This window comes from Euprymna scolopes, chromosome 43, assembly GCF_053919585.1.
Source record: "Euprymna scolopes isolate OS-2025 chromosome 43, ASM5391958v1, whole genome shotgun sequence".
NCBI classification, from domain to species: domain Eukaryota; kingdom Metazoa; phylum Mollusca; class Cephalopoda; order Sepiida; family Sepiolidae; genus Euprymna; species Euprymna scolopes.
Genome location: NC_136524.1, coordinates 7020387 through 7036393, shown reverse-complemented (window position 1 = coordinate 7036393; position 16007 = coordinate 7020387). Strand labels below are relative to the sequence as shown.

General features: G+C 32.9%; 1 protein-coding gene across 3 annotated transcripts in view; it reads left to right on the top strand.

The window, feature by feature from the left end:
- The window catches only part of LOC145268442 (voltage-gated hydrogen channel 1-like), a 65172-nt gene extending 49950 nt beyond the window's left edge, over positions 1-15222 (top strand). For all 3 annotated transcript variants that reach the window (XM_080124004.1, XM_080124006.1, XM_080124005.1), the window contains exon 3: positions 13731-15222. In XM_080124004.1, coding sequence (XP_079980130.1) covers positions 13731-14344 — 614 coding nt within the window. In that variant the 3' untranslated portion in view covers positions 14345-15222. The remainder of the gene's footprint in view (positions 1-13730) is intronic.
- Positions 15223-16007: the final 785 nt, after the last annotated feature.

Below are 16007 nucleotides of genomic sequence, written 5' to 3'. Positions count from 1 at the left end.
GGAGGTGTAAAAGAAAACAAAAGTTTTAGTAGGAAGGTAGGCTGGAACCCTGAAACCTTGACGCGAAGGTGGAAATAAAATGGAAAAAAACTTGCGATCTAACCATCTCGGCTACGAGGGAAGAGAAAGTGATAAGTGTCTTAAGTTGACGTTTATAAAGCAAAATTAACAGGTGCAAGAAAGTTAAGTCGCGTGATGTTTGACCTAGTTTTGTGCAGCAAGCCAGTTTCTGTTTCCCCCGCTCCATCATTTGCTTTTTGATCGAAAAATATCTCGAAAATAGCTCGTAAAAGTCGGGCAAATTAAAGATAGCCGCAACCCCCATTCTTAAGTCATAGATACTATGATTTAAACAGCATATAAAAAGTTTAAAGAAGGAGTGAACCAACCGAGAAGGCTGGTGATAAAAGCCTTTTGCGGACATACAGAAAAATGCGCACACACACACACACACACACACACACACACACACACACACACACACACACACACACACACACACACACATTTTGCCTTTTATCTATATATATAAAAATGTAAATGTTGGTTTGTTCGGAATGAATTGTCCAAAAAACCACTGGACGGATGGCTTCCACGTTTTGGTATAATATGTTTACTATATCCATGTGTGTTTTTATATATTTCTTTTTAATTATAACATTATACTTAATTTTTCTATGATAAAAAGGTTGATTTCTTTTACCGAGAGGCAATTTTTTTATTTAGGGACAATTATTTATTACTGCTTCCTGTCACGTGACCAGTGTTACAATTTAGCGGTTTTCCTGCTAGATCTGGAGATTTCGGTTACAAGCTAGCGGGAAATTCTAGAAAATCTGGAGGTATTTGGCACCCACACAATTTGGCATTAGATTATTAAAAAATAAAGAAAAGCGCTTGAAAATATTCAATGTAAGTAAAAAAAAAAGTAGCATTTATTGCCTTTGGTAACAATTATTTATTGATTATTTGTTTTCTTTTTCACCTTTTTTTTTCGACTAACCATTCTTAAATCTCACTATAAAATCGATTTTTCCAAGTACATTTTAGGTGGGGGGGGGGGGGGATTCCAACCTCCGAAGTTTGGGTTTGTATTACTGTACACATAGATTCGAAAAAGTTGTCAAAAAAACAAATATATAACAAATAAATGTTATCAAAGGCAAGATAAGTTACTTTTCTGCCAAACTGGATATTTAAATTAACCACACGTGGTCTCAAAATGAATGCCGACGCTCAAAGTGTATACACATTTTGACTCCTCCCTTTACTTAAAAATTCACCAAAAATCAGGAAATTAACGAATTTTAATGAAAATTGCAGTATTTTTCAAATAATGATCGCAGAATATAATAAACTAATTATTTTTACTTAACTCTTAGTGAAAATGTTTTATTTTGTTTAAACAAAAAATACCTTTACTAAAGTTATGGTTTTCAGTAGTAAATAAAAAACGCAAGAATTTATTTTTGCTTTTTTTAAAGCATCGTAATTTGTAACAATAAAAAATAATTTTTACAGTAACATTACGAAAAAAGCCCCGAAAGTCCGTATTAATGTATTCGATATAACTCGAAGAAAAATCAATTATCGGATACTATTCAGGAAATTAAAGATTCAATTAGATTCCTATTTCAGTCACCTAAATTATTTAGGGTGAAATAAGTTTAGGAATTTATAGCCAAACCTAAATATATTTTTTTTTTGGTAAATATCCAGATACGCTACTACAGAACACCAACCACTCTATTTTGTTTTTTTTTTTTGGGGGGGGGGGACAAATATATAACAAATAAAGGGTTTGTATTACTGTACACATAGATTTGAAAAAGTTGTCAAAAAACAAATATATAACAAATAAATGTTATCAAATGCAAGATAAGTTACTTTTCTACCTAACTGGATATATTTTTTGTGTTTTTATTCAGTGTAACATGTTTATTCAGCTCGAAAAACATGCAGTGTTTACCGATGTATTGGAAAATTCGGGTTTGTATTACTGTACACATAGATTCGAAAAAGTTGTCAAAAAACAAATATATAACAAATAAATGTTATCAAAGGCAAGATAAGTTACTTTTCTACCAAACTGGATATAATTTTTCATGTTTTTATTCAATGTAACATATTTATTCAGCTCGAAAAACATACAGTGTTTACCGATGTATTGGAAAATTCAAGATGGCGCCTGACTCTCTCTTTAACACCGTAAGTTTGGAAAAAGGTGTTATAAATAAAAAACTATACAAAATACTATTAAAAACCCGCCGAATATATGTCAACCTATGTCACAGTAACATGTATTGAGCGAGTTTTTAACAGTATTTTATCCGGTTTTTTATTTATAACATCTTTTCCCAAACTTACCGTGTTAAAGAGAGAATCAGACTCCATCTTGAATGTTCCAATACATCGGTAAACACTGTATGGTTTTCGAGCTGAATAAACATGTTACATTGAATAAAAACACGAAAAATAAATCCAGTTATGTAGAAAAGTAACTTATCTTGCCTTTGATAACATTTATTTGTTATATATTTGTTTTTTGACAACTTCTTCGAATCTATGTGTACAGCAATACAAACCCAACATATTTATTCAGCTCGAAAAACATACAGTGTTTACCGATGACTTGGAAAATTCAAGATGGCGTCTGATTCTCTCTTTAACACGGTAAGTTTGGGAAAAGGTGTTATAAATAAAAAACTATACAAAATACTATTAAAAACCCGCCGAATATATGTCAACCTATGTCACGGTAACATATATTCAGCGAGTTTTTAACAGTATTTTATCTGGGTTTTTATTTATAACACCTTTTCCCAAACTTACCGTGTTAAAGAGAGAATCAGACGCTATCTTGAATTTTCCAATACATCGGTAAACACTGTATGTTTTTCGAGCTGAATAAACATGTTACATTGAATAAAAACATGCAAAAAATATCCAGTTTGGTAGAAAAGTAACTTATCTTGCCTTTGATAACATTTATTTGTTATGTATTTGTTTTTTGACAACGTTTTCGAATCTATGTGTACAGTAATACAAACTCCACCGACCACTCTAATTTGTTTTTTTTTTTTGGGGGGGAATGTGATGTAAAGGGCGGAAAATGTTAAATGGTGTTCTAATTGGTAAATGTCGGTGCGTTACTTACGGAAAATTTGAAAATTCGATGTTCCAGGTAAAAAAAAAAAAAACCCAGATAAATTACCCCCCCCCCTACTCCAACTTGGTGTGCTTTCCTTTTCTTATTTTATTTCTTTTTCAGCTAATTTTAAATTTTCCACCCAAAAAGCGCTATAATGTATTTTTGAAAAGTAGAAAATTCTATGTCCTGGAAAAAAAATCCCCTCCCCCCAACGTAGTTTGCTTGGTGAAGCCGTCGTTTATGCTACAGCGTGCATGCGCGTAGCATAAACGGAAGCTGCAAAATGGTGGAAAGAAGTTCGTGGGTTCAGGGGTAAATACCATGCAAACAGTAAATTTGCCCCAAGTTTGACTATCAGATTCGTTGTCAGCGACCTCAATTACCTATACAAAAACAAATTAGAGTGGTCGGTGTTCTGTAGTAGCGTATCTGGATATTTACCTTTTTTTTTTCTTGCTTAAAAAAATAGCATTAATACAGTAAGTTAGGTAAACTGACTTTTTCGTTTAAAAATGGAATTATTATCTTTCGTTATTAACTTTTAAAAAAAAATTTTTTTTTAATACATATTTTGTGTTTTATATACATAAGGTACAATTGTTGAATGTTACTGTTTTGATTATATTCGTTTGGGAGGGCACAATTAAAAAATTAAGAAAGATTAAAATGAAGCGAAATTTAAGTTTCCGTTCCATTTTTACCACAACCGTAAAACAGTGCATACTCAGCAAGTTTTATCATAATTTATAAGCATATTGAAACACTAAATCAACATTTTATTTACTTTTTTGCATAATTAATGATGGAAGTATTTTTCTGTTTATTTTCTTAACATCTGTTAAAAAAATAATTTGTACATTCTCTTGAAAAAAAGAATCAAACTTTTCTCTACTTTCACATGTGTTCCATTTTAACAAACTGAGCCACAGCAATGCGTGGCCGGGTACAGCTAGTATATATATAGATTAATTCCATTTATTCTCATTGCAATTGATTAGTGGCCTTGAAAAGGTTTAGCAAAAGTGGCTTCGTGGCTGGATTCAAATTTCCCGACCAGCAAGAATTGTCATCCTATACTAATGATTGCTTAAGCATGAAACACTAATGTATGTAGGTATAAAAGAATAATGGTGCTGTTGTACAATTTGTCATTGTTCCGAGGGAGATAACTCTCTTTTACTAAGTGATTCGTTCATTTTTTTTCATCTCATAATTTAGGATGCTAGTAATGCTATCAGTAAGTTTTCACAAACGATTTACAAAACATACTTTTATGTTTTTCGTTTTTTTTTTTTTTTTTTGGAGGGGGGTATTCAATTATAGGACTTGTATAGTTTTTAATAGGTTCCTCTGCAGTTTAATTAACCTTTTTTTTCATAAGTAACGCACCGACATTAACCAAGCAGAGGAACCGTTTAATATTTCACAAAAATTCTGTTTACATTGAGACGGGGGTGGGGAGGGGTGGTGTTGTGGCAGTCAGCACGAGAATAATTACTATTTAATTATATATATTGAGTAAAACGATTCATAATTTTGAATTAAAAATCAGTTTCAAAAGAAAAACAAGCAAAATCAATAGATTGTACGATCGTTTCAGAAAACACGTTTTTATTGAAATAGGCAATATGTCTAGAATAATAATTTGATAAAAGATTTTCTCCTCATCAGCAAAAACAGGGTGGGGGTTATATATATATATATATATATATATATATATATATATATATATATATATATATATATTTGTTGTTGAATTTTGAAGGTGGTGACAGTGCAGTTTGTTAGAAAGCACTATTGGATATGAGCACTATTGGATATGTAAACAAGGCAACCATAAACAAATCATAATATTGAAGAATTCAATAATTGTTAATTAAATATTTATTTACTAATGTAATTTGTTGAACAGGATGGTATGGGTGGTGTTGTATTCTTAATTTTTCTTTTAGATAAACCCTCTTTTCAAAAGAACAATAATCAAAATAAACACTCCATCCATCGCTGTGTGTGTTTTCACAGAGAATTATTGGACGTCTTTTGTGATATTTTTTAAACATTTAGTTATTGATGAGGTGTAAGCTATTTTGTGTTTGAGATTATTAAAAAAAAAAATCAATGGACGATAACTCATCATCTTACACGTTAAACAAAACGAATTATCTCCCTTACATCATAACTTCAATGCATTTTATAAAGCGCAAATAATTAAATTTAAGGAGGGGGGGGGGGTAGAAAAAAAAAACTTAATAAAAAAAGTTTACATTTGAATATTAGGCTCTTATCCAGAATTCAACTAATTAAAATAAAGATACAGAAAAGATATTTATGATGGTATGAAAATGTCATATTCCAAACATTATATAAATTGATCAAGTAGTGAATTTTTTTGTATAGAAAATCATTTGTTTACGATTTTAGTATATTGTAGCCATTACAAAGCTGAATTAAAAATCTCGGTATTTTGAATTGTCTCCCTATATTTATTAAATATGGCAGATCAAGACACTGTTCTCGCTTCCTCTTGACATTTGATTTACTTAATCAATTTATATGATTTTTGGAATATGATATTTTTGTTTTGTGACAGGTATGTACATCATAAAGATTTTTCTATATATTTTTTTTTTAATTAGGTTGAATTCTGGACTTGCACCAAATATTATTATTACTAGTAAAATATATACTAGGTATTACATTTAGTTAAAATATTACATTAGATATTACACTTAGTTATAATATTATATTTGTTACTAGCAGGCTGACCCGTCGTTGCCCGAGATTGATGATTAACGAATGTTTCACACTCCCATATTTTTTTTTGTCATCAGAATTCATGAAATCGTCAATTTTTCAATCAAATTGATTGATTAGTTGCTCTAGTTGGGAACCCATTGCGGTGCACCTGGAGGAAGCTTCACATACCTCCCTGCAATAACTTAGTTCACAATAAATTGTAGTTTACATTGCACTGTAGAGAATCTACTGTTGATTTAATAAATTTTTTTTATATATAATAGCTTTAATTAAAGTTTAAAATGCAAAAGTTGAGTATCATGGATTAATTGTGCTCTAAACAGAAACATTCATTTTGAAAGCACCCCTGTCATATCAAAGAACTTATAGTCAAAATCGCTTGTGCCTTCTTTCATCGGATTTTTTCAATTATTGATACTTATTGACGACAGCCCAATACAAAAACCTAAGAACACTGCCAGATACATAAAGTACATCTGTGTGAAATTTCATAAAAAATCGACCAAGCTGTTTCGGAGTCCATAGGAAATGAACTCGCTCGCGCATGCGCGCACACACACACACAAAGTTCCTTTTACATAATAGTAAAAAATAGATTATATTAATATTATAATTTGTGATTACATTTAGCTATAATATTATATTAGTTATTACTTTTTGTTATAATATTATATTAGTTATTACTTTTTGCTATAATATTATATTAGTTATTACTTTTGCTATAATATTATGTTAGTTATAAAATTGCATATTTTTTTGTTTACAATTCAATCAGAAGTAAAAGTTTAAGAAATCGGTGTCAAGGTAAAATGTGTCCTTTTCATAGTGTTCATTCTGGGGTCCTTCAAGTATAATTGATCTGATTTAAACAATATTTCCTGGACAGAATTAGTTATGATTTCATAACAATTTATGATTTAATTAACAATTTAATGACAAAACGATACCATAATTATTAAATTAAATCTTAAAATCCTGTTTTTAAAGGAAAAAAAATAATTGGTTAAAAAAAAAACTAACAAAACAACAGCATAGTTTAAAAGAAATAAAAAAACAAATTGAAAAAAAAATCGTTGCTTATGCAGATTAGAAATGTTTTAAGCTAACGCATTTCAGGTGAAAACGTTATTGCATACTTCTTGTTATGTCAAAATTAATATTAATCCCGAAAATTGCGAAGAATAATCCAGTAGATATGCTAGATATATGATAGTTTTAACAAAAAAATCATCCACAATTATATTCTAACATTTTGTGTTTAAAAATGGTGGACCCTTAATTAAAATCAAGGGAGATAAGTCAGTTTGTCATGCAGAATTGGTTGCCCAACTATTTCACATTAAAACAAATGATAAAACTCGATAATTTGATAAATTCTATTTTTACTTGCAATTATTTTTCTACTGGATCATTTTTATTAGTATTTTAATTTATACTGGTTTCGACATCGCACATAAAGATGTTTTCAACTGAAATGTGGTAGTTTGAAACATCATTAATCTGCACAAGCACCAAAATGGCTGAAAAAAAAAAAAAAAAAAAAAATGAAAAAAGAAGACTCAACCAATGCAAGTAATATCAAGTAAAAATGTTCAGTCCACGAAAATTAGTCTACAGGAGTTATTCCCCTTGTTTATAATGTGTAGAGCTACATAGACAGCCATTTCCAGCTAACTTGCAGAGCAGTTGTACAAACTAGTACATACAAAGTGTAAGGCTGTCGTCAGTTTGCATTTCTATATTGAAATAGAATACCTGTCCAAGGACTGGTAAAATGATTTCCTGAACAAAGTAACTTTGTTCAGCTGTACTGCATGCTGTAACACAGAAAGGTTCATCCACGAAGCAATACCTCCAAGATTGGTGAAGACATCTAGGAGGCCAGCTGAGGGTATAGTTACACACCATCAAAGCTGATGTCAAGCCTACCTCCGGTCCACAGGTCTACGGTGTTTGTAACTAGTCCTGGGACTGGCTGACCATAACTATATTGCTGCAGACTGCCGTGCATGGTCTGTGTTCATTCATGATGCTGTGGGTTCTATGGAAAGAGCTGGCTCAACCTATCCTATATCAAAAAACAAAGCTACAGAAAAATCTTAAAAATCTTAATCTTTTTTTGGTCATAAGTGAAAAATATGTGCATAATTTTTTACTACTTTTATGTCCCCTAACAAAAATTAAAGTATATAATGCTACTAAACCTAATGTCTAGAATCCTTCTTCCAATTTTGATTAAAGTCCATTTCATAAATTTGAGCTTCAAAAATGTGTAAAAAAGTAAAGGCTTAATTTTAAGGCATCTTAAGAAGAAATGAGAATCTTAGGAAATCTTGCGTAATTGATGTGTAATAGCTATAAATTAAATTTAATGCAAATCTGAAATATTTGAATATTCAAATAGGAGGTTGTGCCCATATTATGCACGTCACCCTTAAATTGACTTAAAAATACTCCAAATAAATTGAAATTTGAGTAATATTTATTAATTGATCTCTAATTACAATTGTTAAAAATTCACAAAAATCAAAGTTATTTCCACAAAGGGATTCTACTCCTTTTTTTTCCTTTTTTTTTGTTTGCTTAAAATTAAATTAAGTATCTCACATTTAGATCCCTGAGGCCCAGTAACTGTGTTCTAAAATTCATCATGATCTATTAATTAGGATTCTTGTCCAGTATGGTGATGTTATCAATGTCCTTAATAACTGTATGGACTGTTGGAAAGGTCATTTCTCGACCTTACTCAATCATGACCACTATCAAACACTGGTTTATATCCACTCTGATATCTCTTTGTCTACATAGGAGTGTCACACAGATACTCCAACTGTTGATGAAATAAGCAGTGTGATTGGAAATTTTCAAGCAGTATCAAAACATTTTTGTGACTCCTGTTTTTGCATGCGTATGGAGTACTGAATCTGGAGTGATGTGATTCTCCTTCCCTTTTTCAAGAAAAGTGATTGATGCCTGTGTAGCAATTACAAGGGCGTCAGTCTTAGTGATATCACATCAAAGGTCTTAAGTTCCGTGCTACTGGGAAAATTCCAACTAAAATATAACCTGTTCAAATTAATGCAACTTATAAAAATTTGCTGGGAGTTGGGTAAAGGTGAAGTTTGTACTTTTAATCAAAATCTGGTAGCTCTTTTCTTGATATTAACCACCATGACCGAGTAGAAAACTTAAGTAATTTTTCATCATATTCTTAGTAGCGCCTTTACTTAGGATTGAACCTTCAACTTCCTGAAGACTCACTAGAACTGATTGTTACGTAGCTATTTTAATTGTGATGCAATGAAATCATTTTAGTTCTTAATTTTTGTTTGTTCATTTGGTAAACTTATGTAGAAAAGATGAAATAAAATTTGTGTTATAAGGGAGATAACTCATTTTATATTTAATTAAAATGAGTTATTCCCCTTGTTTTTTTTTGGGGGGGGAAGTATAAGTGAAAAATATTTCATATATATATATATATATATATATATATATATATATATTTGTTATGGGAATCTCTCCAGACAATGTATGTAATAAAAAATGTGAGAGAGCTATATGCTCAGTCCGTTAAATCCAAAGTAGCTGATCAGCGGCTTGGTTCCCACCAGTTTTTGCAAATAACAAATAGGATCCTAAACAGAAGTGTGCGTTCCAATGGACCTGAGGTCTCTCGTCAGCATCAGACAAGGCCAAACCATTTGCCAAGGACTTTGCAGCTAATTCTACCCTATACGACGAAGGCCATCAACTCCCCATATTTCCTCCAATAACACAGAACACGCTAGGTAACATACAAACACCTGTGCATGAGGTCGCCAAGCTTATCAAGAACCTTGATTTCAGTAAAGCAACTGGCCCTGATGGCATCCCAATTATAGTGTTAAAAAAGCTTTAACCTGAACTTGCTCCCATACTTACGAAACTGCTTAAGCGTTGCCTTAAGGAGAAGTGCTTTCCAACACCCTGGAAAATCTCATCAGTATGCCCTGTATTTAAGAATTCAGGTGATAAGTCATCTCCCTCTCAGTACAGACCAATAAGTCTCCTGTGTGTCATGAGTAAGTTGCTGGAATCAATATTAAATAGAGAAATAGTCAACCACCTCAGAAAAAATAACCTTCTTAGTGACATGCAATATGGTTTCCATTCTGCAAGATCTACCGCAGATGTGCTAACGGTTATATCTCATAGGATTAGTGAATCGCTTGACAAAGGCTTCCTTTCTAGAGCAATTGCTCTTGACATATCAAAGGCCTTCGACAAGGTATGGCATAAAGGCCTACTTCACAAGATTTCCGGCTACGGTATAACTGGAAATGTTTTCTCTATCATTAAATCTTTTGTCTCTGATAGGCTCATAAGAGTAGTGGTCGATGGACAAAAATCAGAAGCCTGCAGTATTAATGCTGGAGTCCTTCAGGGGTCCATCTTGGGCCCAACTCTTTTCCTGATCTACATCAATGATCTCCCTAAACACATACTTAAATCATTAAATAAGAGAAGAATCCAGATGGTGGTACATTAAATAAGAGAAGAATCCAGATGGTGGTACATTAAATAAGAGAAGAATCCAGATGGTGGTTAGGGTTGAAACAATGACATAAATGTGGGTGTGTTTCAGGGGTTGGTCCTTGGATTTTTATTATTCGTCATATTCATAAATGACTTCCCTGACTCTGGGATGGGTATATTTGTTGATGACACTATGCTCTGTAACATACATAAGGGGAAAACAAATGAACACATATCTAAGACAATGAGAAAGACTTCTAGTCTGTAGTGGAATGGTGACTAAAATGGATGGTCACATTCAATGCAGCCAAGACTAAGCTTCTTTCTTTACATAATTATAAGAAACCTTCTCATTTACTAATAGCCATGACTAATGATACATTACTTGATAGCTCTTTGTTCAAACTCATTAGCTAAATGTTCACATTGAAACAAATACATGAAGGGCATTGCCAAGAAGGCGGGCTCTCTCTACCACGTTAGAAAGTTACTTACATCAGAAAGCATCTTGTACATCTACAAAGTCACCATTCACTCATGCATAAAGTATTGTTGCCACATTTGTGGTGCATCTGCTACTAGTCTCTCACTCCTAGACACGATTCAGAAAAGAGTGATCAACCTAATATGTCCTGCACTATCGACCAAACTCCAACATTTGTCTCATTGATGAAATGATAAGATGAAATGCTGCATCACAGTGCCTGTTTTATAAGTATTTTAATGGAAAGTGCATTGACAAACTCCAAACTATTGTACTCTCTTTACGTAAAAACCTGACTAATCCGTGGCAAAGTCCCACCCCTATACTATAGGGGGATCCTCAGATACTGGAAAGCATTCTACTTGAATAGTTTCTTCTCTTGAGCTGTTAGACTTTGGAATTCCCTCCTGGGTCCCCGCACAAGTTTAAATCTAATGTGAACAGATATCTTGCTGCTCAATTCCACGTATAGTATCCATGCAAAATTTATCTCAAGTAGTAGCCTCTTATGCCTAACTAGCACTGTGCCTTATATATATATATATATATATACACACACACACACACACACACATATATTGTTACATGTTTAATCTAGTGGTATTAAACAGGCAACCTATATTAAAAAAAGAAAAACTAAAACTCAGAATTTAAAGAAAAATAAAAAGTATTGTACATAAAAACAAAGAAACAAAAATATTTACAAATAGTCTAAGGGAGATAAGCAAGTCTTTAATTCAGTCTCGCTTACGTTTAGAAGAAAGACAGAGTTATTGAGAATTAATAACAATATTCCTTTGGTCAGAGAGAAGGTCAGAAAATCTTTATAATTACCAAATGTCCAGGTTTTCTTATAATTGATTCTTTTGATAAGATTCCTTTCAACTGGATTTGGATCCCAGGAAACATTGGCTGGAGTTAATCTAGCCAGTGTCTGATAACCTGGAGTGGCATAACGACTCAAACTGACTCACTGATGCTATCAGCGTTCTTTATATAGTTTTGGTGAATGGAAAGTTCCAGAAACGCTTCAAATGGAACACCACAACTTAGGACATTCCAGAAGGTCTCGAAAAAGAACATTTTTATATTCTGTATTTAGAACTCTCCAAAAACTCTTAAAAGAACATTTTTATATTCTAATTTTGATGTAATGTTTTCAATAGGAATATTTATACATTATTATATAAAAAATTGTAATATCTTAACACTTTTATTAGGAATATGTCCTCCTATGACAATATATATATATATATATATATATATATATATATATATATATATATATATATATATATATATATATGCTTGCTGCCTTGAGTTATGCATTTTGACCATATATACATATATATATATATTTTTTTTTTTACTAAAAAAACTTATACCCAGAAAAATCCTTTATATGAACACTTGGATTCTAACTACCCGGATTTACACAATGAAACTTTTTTCTATGGATTCTTGCTTACATTCTGAATTTATCTGGGCTCTAGATAGATATATCCTTTCACCTATGAATCATTGTATTCTCAGAAACTTTTTCATATGTTTCATGCTTCATATGTTGCAGTTTCAATTTATGTGCTCAATAGCAAAATCATAGTTGTTTTGCTAATCTTTCCTTCGAAGAAAAGAAGCCATTCTTTGAAACTCTGCAGAATAAGGAATTTTCTAAATTGTGCATGCAAGATGGAACAATAAAATTGTCACCCTAAATAAAACAACACTACAGCTTTATTTTAAAACTATTGAAAAAATCAATTGATTATGTAGTAGTGCTGATATCTATTCAATGTAGCCGCCTTCAGCCTCAATCATCACCTCAATATCAGTCTGGAATCGGGAGTATGCCTTCTCCACAAGCACTGATGGAAGATCGGTGTATACTGGATGGACGGCAGCGATCAGGCTGGCTTTGGTGTTGTGGGAGGTCATGTTGGTGATGTTTTTGACGTATGACCAAACAAAGTAGTCCAATGGGTTCAGGTCGGCGGAGGAAAGGGACCAGTGAGAGAAGCGTACAAAGTCATAGCATTCCTTCTGAAGCCGAGTCTGGGTCTCTTTGGACTTGTGGGTCAGTGCCGAGTCCTGCTGCCACACCCAGGGTCTGCCAGCGACCACCTGATTGCACCAGGAGATCACCACACTATTCAGTACATCCAGGTACTCTTTGATGTTGACTTTCAAGCTGACTTCAAAGATGTGAGGTGACATGATGTGGCCCTCACTTGAAGCCACACTAAAAACCATAACTGTGTCCGTAAACTTTGGTTTCATCACTCTGGACACGTCCCTGTTATTCGTGGCAATCCAGTGATGCATTTTGAGGCTGCTGGCAATGGTCATGTGGTCATAATTTGGATCAGTAGAGAGCATGAGTTATACAGTGGCGCATCTCTGATCTTGTATGTTGAACATTGTGTCACTTTCAGACATGATAGAAAACTAGTAGATGGTCTGCAACAAAAAAACAAAAGAAAATCAGTTTTCATTAAACAGAAATGGTATCATAGCATATTTTATAGGGTGACAATTTTATTGTTTCAACCTGTAGTGTCTTCCTTGTCGAATAAAATATTTTCTAAATTCTTAATTTACAGTATTTTAATTTATATTCTTATATATGTATATCCTTATATGTATATTTGTATATGTTTAGTTATAAATTTATAAATACTCATTGCTCTTTATTATAGAGTTAAGGAAATTCTATCCAAGTATTTTTCTCTTTGTTCTGTTTTTGGTTTCCTTTTGACATTAAGTATTTTCTCATTCATTTCATAGATGTAAACCTAATAGTCCACATTATTTCTGTTTCAGGTATAATCCAGTCTGTGAAAAAACAAGCTGACAAGAAACTACAGCGTGAACGGCGACTCCGAGAAGCTTGTGAACAAGAGTTGTCAAAATTCCGAGAGTACTGCTCAGCCCAAGAAAGCGAGATCGAACTTTTACAGGGACTACTGCGAAAGCATGGAATAACTGATGCTGAAAAGCATGACCAACCTCCACCAGCAAGTATTATTGCTGTGGTAGCTGAGGTGAATACTGTGGATCAGAAGGTTATCAAAAATGGCGGAGGTGTTGTTGGCGGAGGTGTTGGAAGTGTTAACAGTAACATTGGTATAAGCATAAATACCAATTCTAGTACAGTACTCCCCACTGTTACCACTCCGGCAAATAACAACAATAACATCAACAACAACAACAACAACAACAATAACAATACCAATATCAGCAATAACAGCACAGTACTTCCAGATAACACAAGGTCCCCATCAAGAACTGCTCTGACAATGAACGCTGTTCTTTTGCCAACGACGGCAACAGAAACCATACCATCTGTAACAATAGCAACAACAGCAAATACACTTCCTATTGTCACTACAGTGGGCAAATTGACAAGATCAGCTAATCAAGATCAGGGGAGTTAAAGTTGACCCTGGGGTGGAGTACAATGGGTGGGGTGTGGAGGGCATATACCGACGTGATACATTCGTATACTCTCTTGACTTTTATATTTCTGCTAAATGATGAAAGTTTTTTTTTTTAATGCCGTTTCATTAAAAACTTATTTAAAAGCAATTTCTGAAACGGGGGGGGGGCGGAAACACACACACACACACACACACACACACACACACACACACACACACACACACACACACACACACACACACACACACAGACCCTCACCCCTCCCCAAGAAAAAAAGAAAGAAACAAAAAAACTTTGGTCTTAGTATACAGCTGCTGCTATTCTACAATTCTAACAATATTTATTTTTAATTTTTTTTTTTAATTTTGTTTTTTTGTCATTTTCTCTTTTTCTCTTTTTTTTCCTTTTCTTTTTCCTCCAATTTTATTTGTCTTCCAAAAGATTTGTTTATCGTGGCCCATCATCTCAGATCATTTTCTATTTTTTTTATACTGATTATTATCGACATCATACTCATACTACTACTACTACTACTACTACTAGTGATAATAATATTATTATTATTATTATCATCATCATCATCATTTTTGATAATATTATTTATTCTTACTGATTGCTATTTTCATTCAACATCTAAATATTTTTAATAATATATATCATTATACTTATATATCAGGTTGACAAGAAAGTCCTGGCGTTTTTTAATTTTTAAATTCAATCTCTGCTCAAACAAAAATTTATTGATCAAAATAAGCACCATCAGGATGAACACATTTTTGCCAATGCAAAACAAGTGTATTTATGTCAATAATGTAAAAATTTTGCATTCTTGTGGCCATGAAGTTGCTAAAGGCGTTTTTGATATCACTTAGGTTTTTGAAGTATTTCTCATGCAGAAAGTTGTTGAGATGCTTGAAAATGTGGTAGTTGGTAGGTGAGAGGTCTGGAGAGTATGGCAGATGAGGCAGTTTCATAGCCCAATTCATTCAACTTCTGCAGGGTCGGTTTAGCAATGTGCAGTCAGGCATTGTCGTAGAGGAGAATTGGGCCTTTTCTGTTGATTACTGCTGAGTGTTGTCGAAGTTTCATCCATTTGCTTGTATTCAAAAGACTAATAGACAAGACTGGTCACAGACAACTAAACAGTCAGTATGATCTTCTTTTGGTGCAACTCTTACTTCGAGAAATGTCGTAGAGCTTCGTCAGCATCTAACTACTTAGCTGAGTATCGCTGGTTGTTGTAAAAAACACACTTTTCATTGCAAGTCACAACCCAGTTGAGAAACAGGTCATTCTTGTATAAAATTGCATAAAAGAATGGATGATGACTGTTCATAACAGCATTTCTTTTGGTTATAGTTCAATTTATGAGGCAAGTTTTTTGTCTTTTCAATCTCAAGTGGTTGGAAATCATCGTATACGTTACGTCTACTTCAGAAGTTTTTGAACAGTTGTTTGTGGATTGGCTTCAACTAAGGCTCTTAATTGATCATTGTTAACATCCAATGGCCGACCACTACATTCATAATCTTCAAAACACTCATCACCACCACAAAATTTCTTAAACCACCATTGTGATGTGCGTTCAGTAATGATTCATGGGCTAAACATTTCATTGATATCACAAGCTGTTTCAGCAGCTTTTTTTGGCCTAGCTTG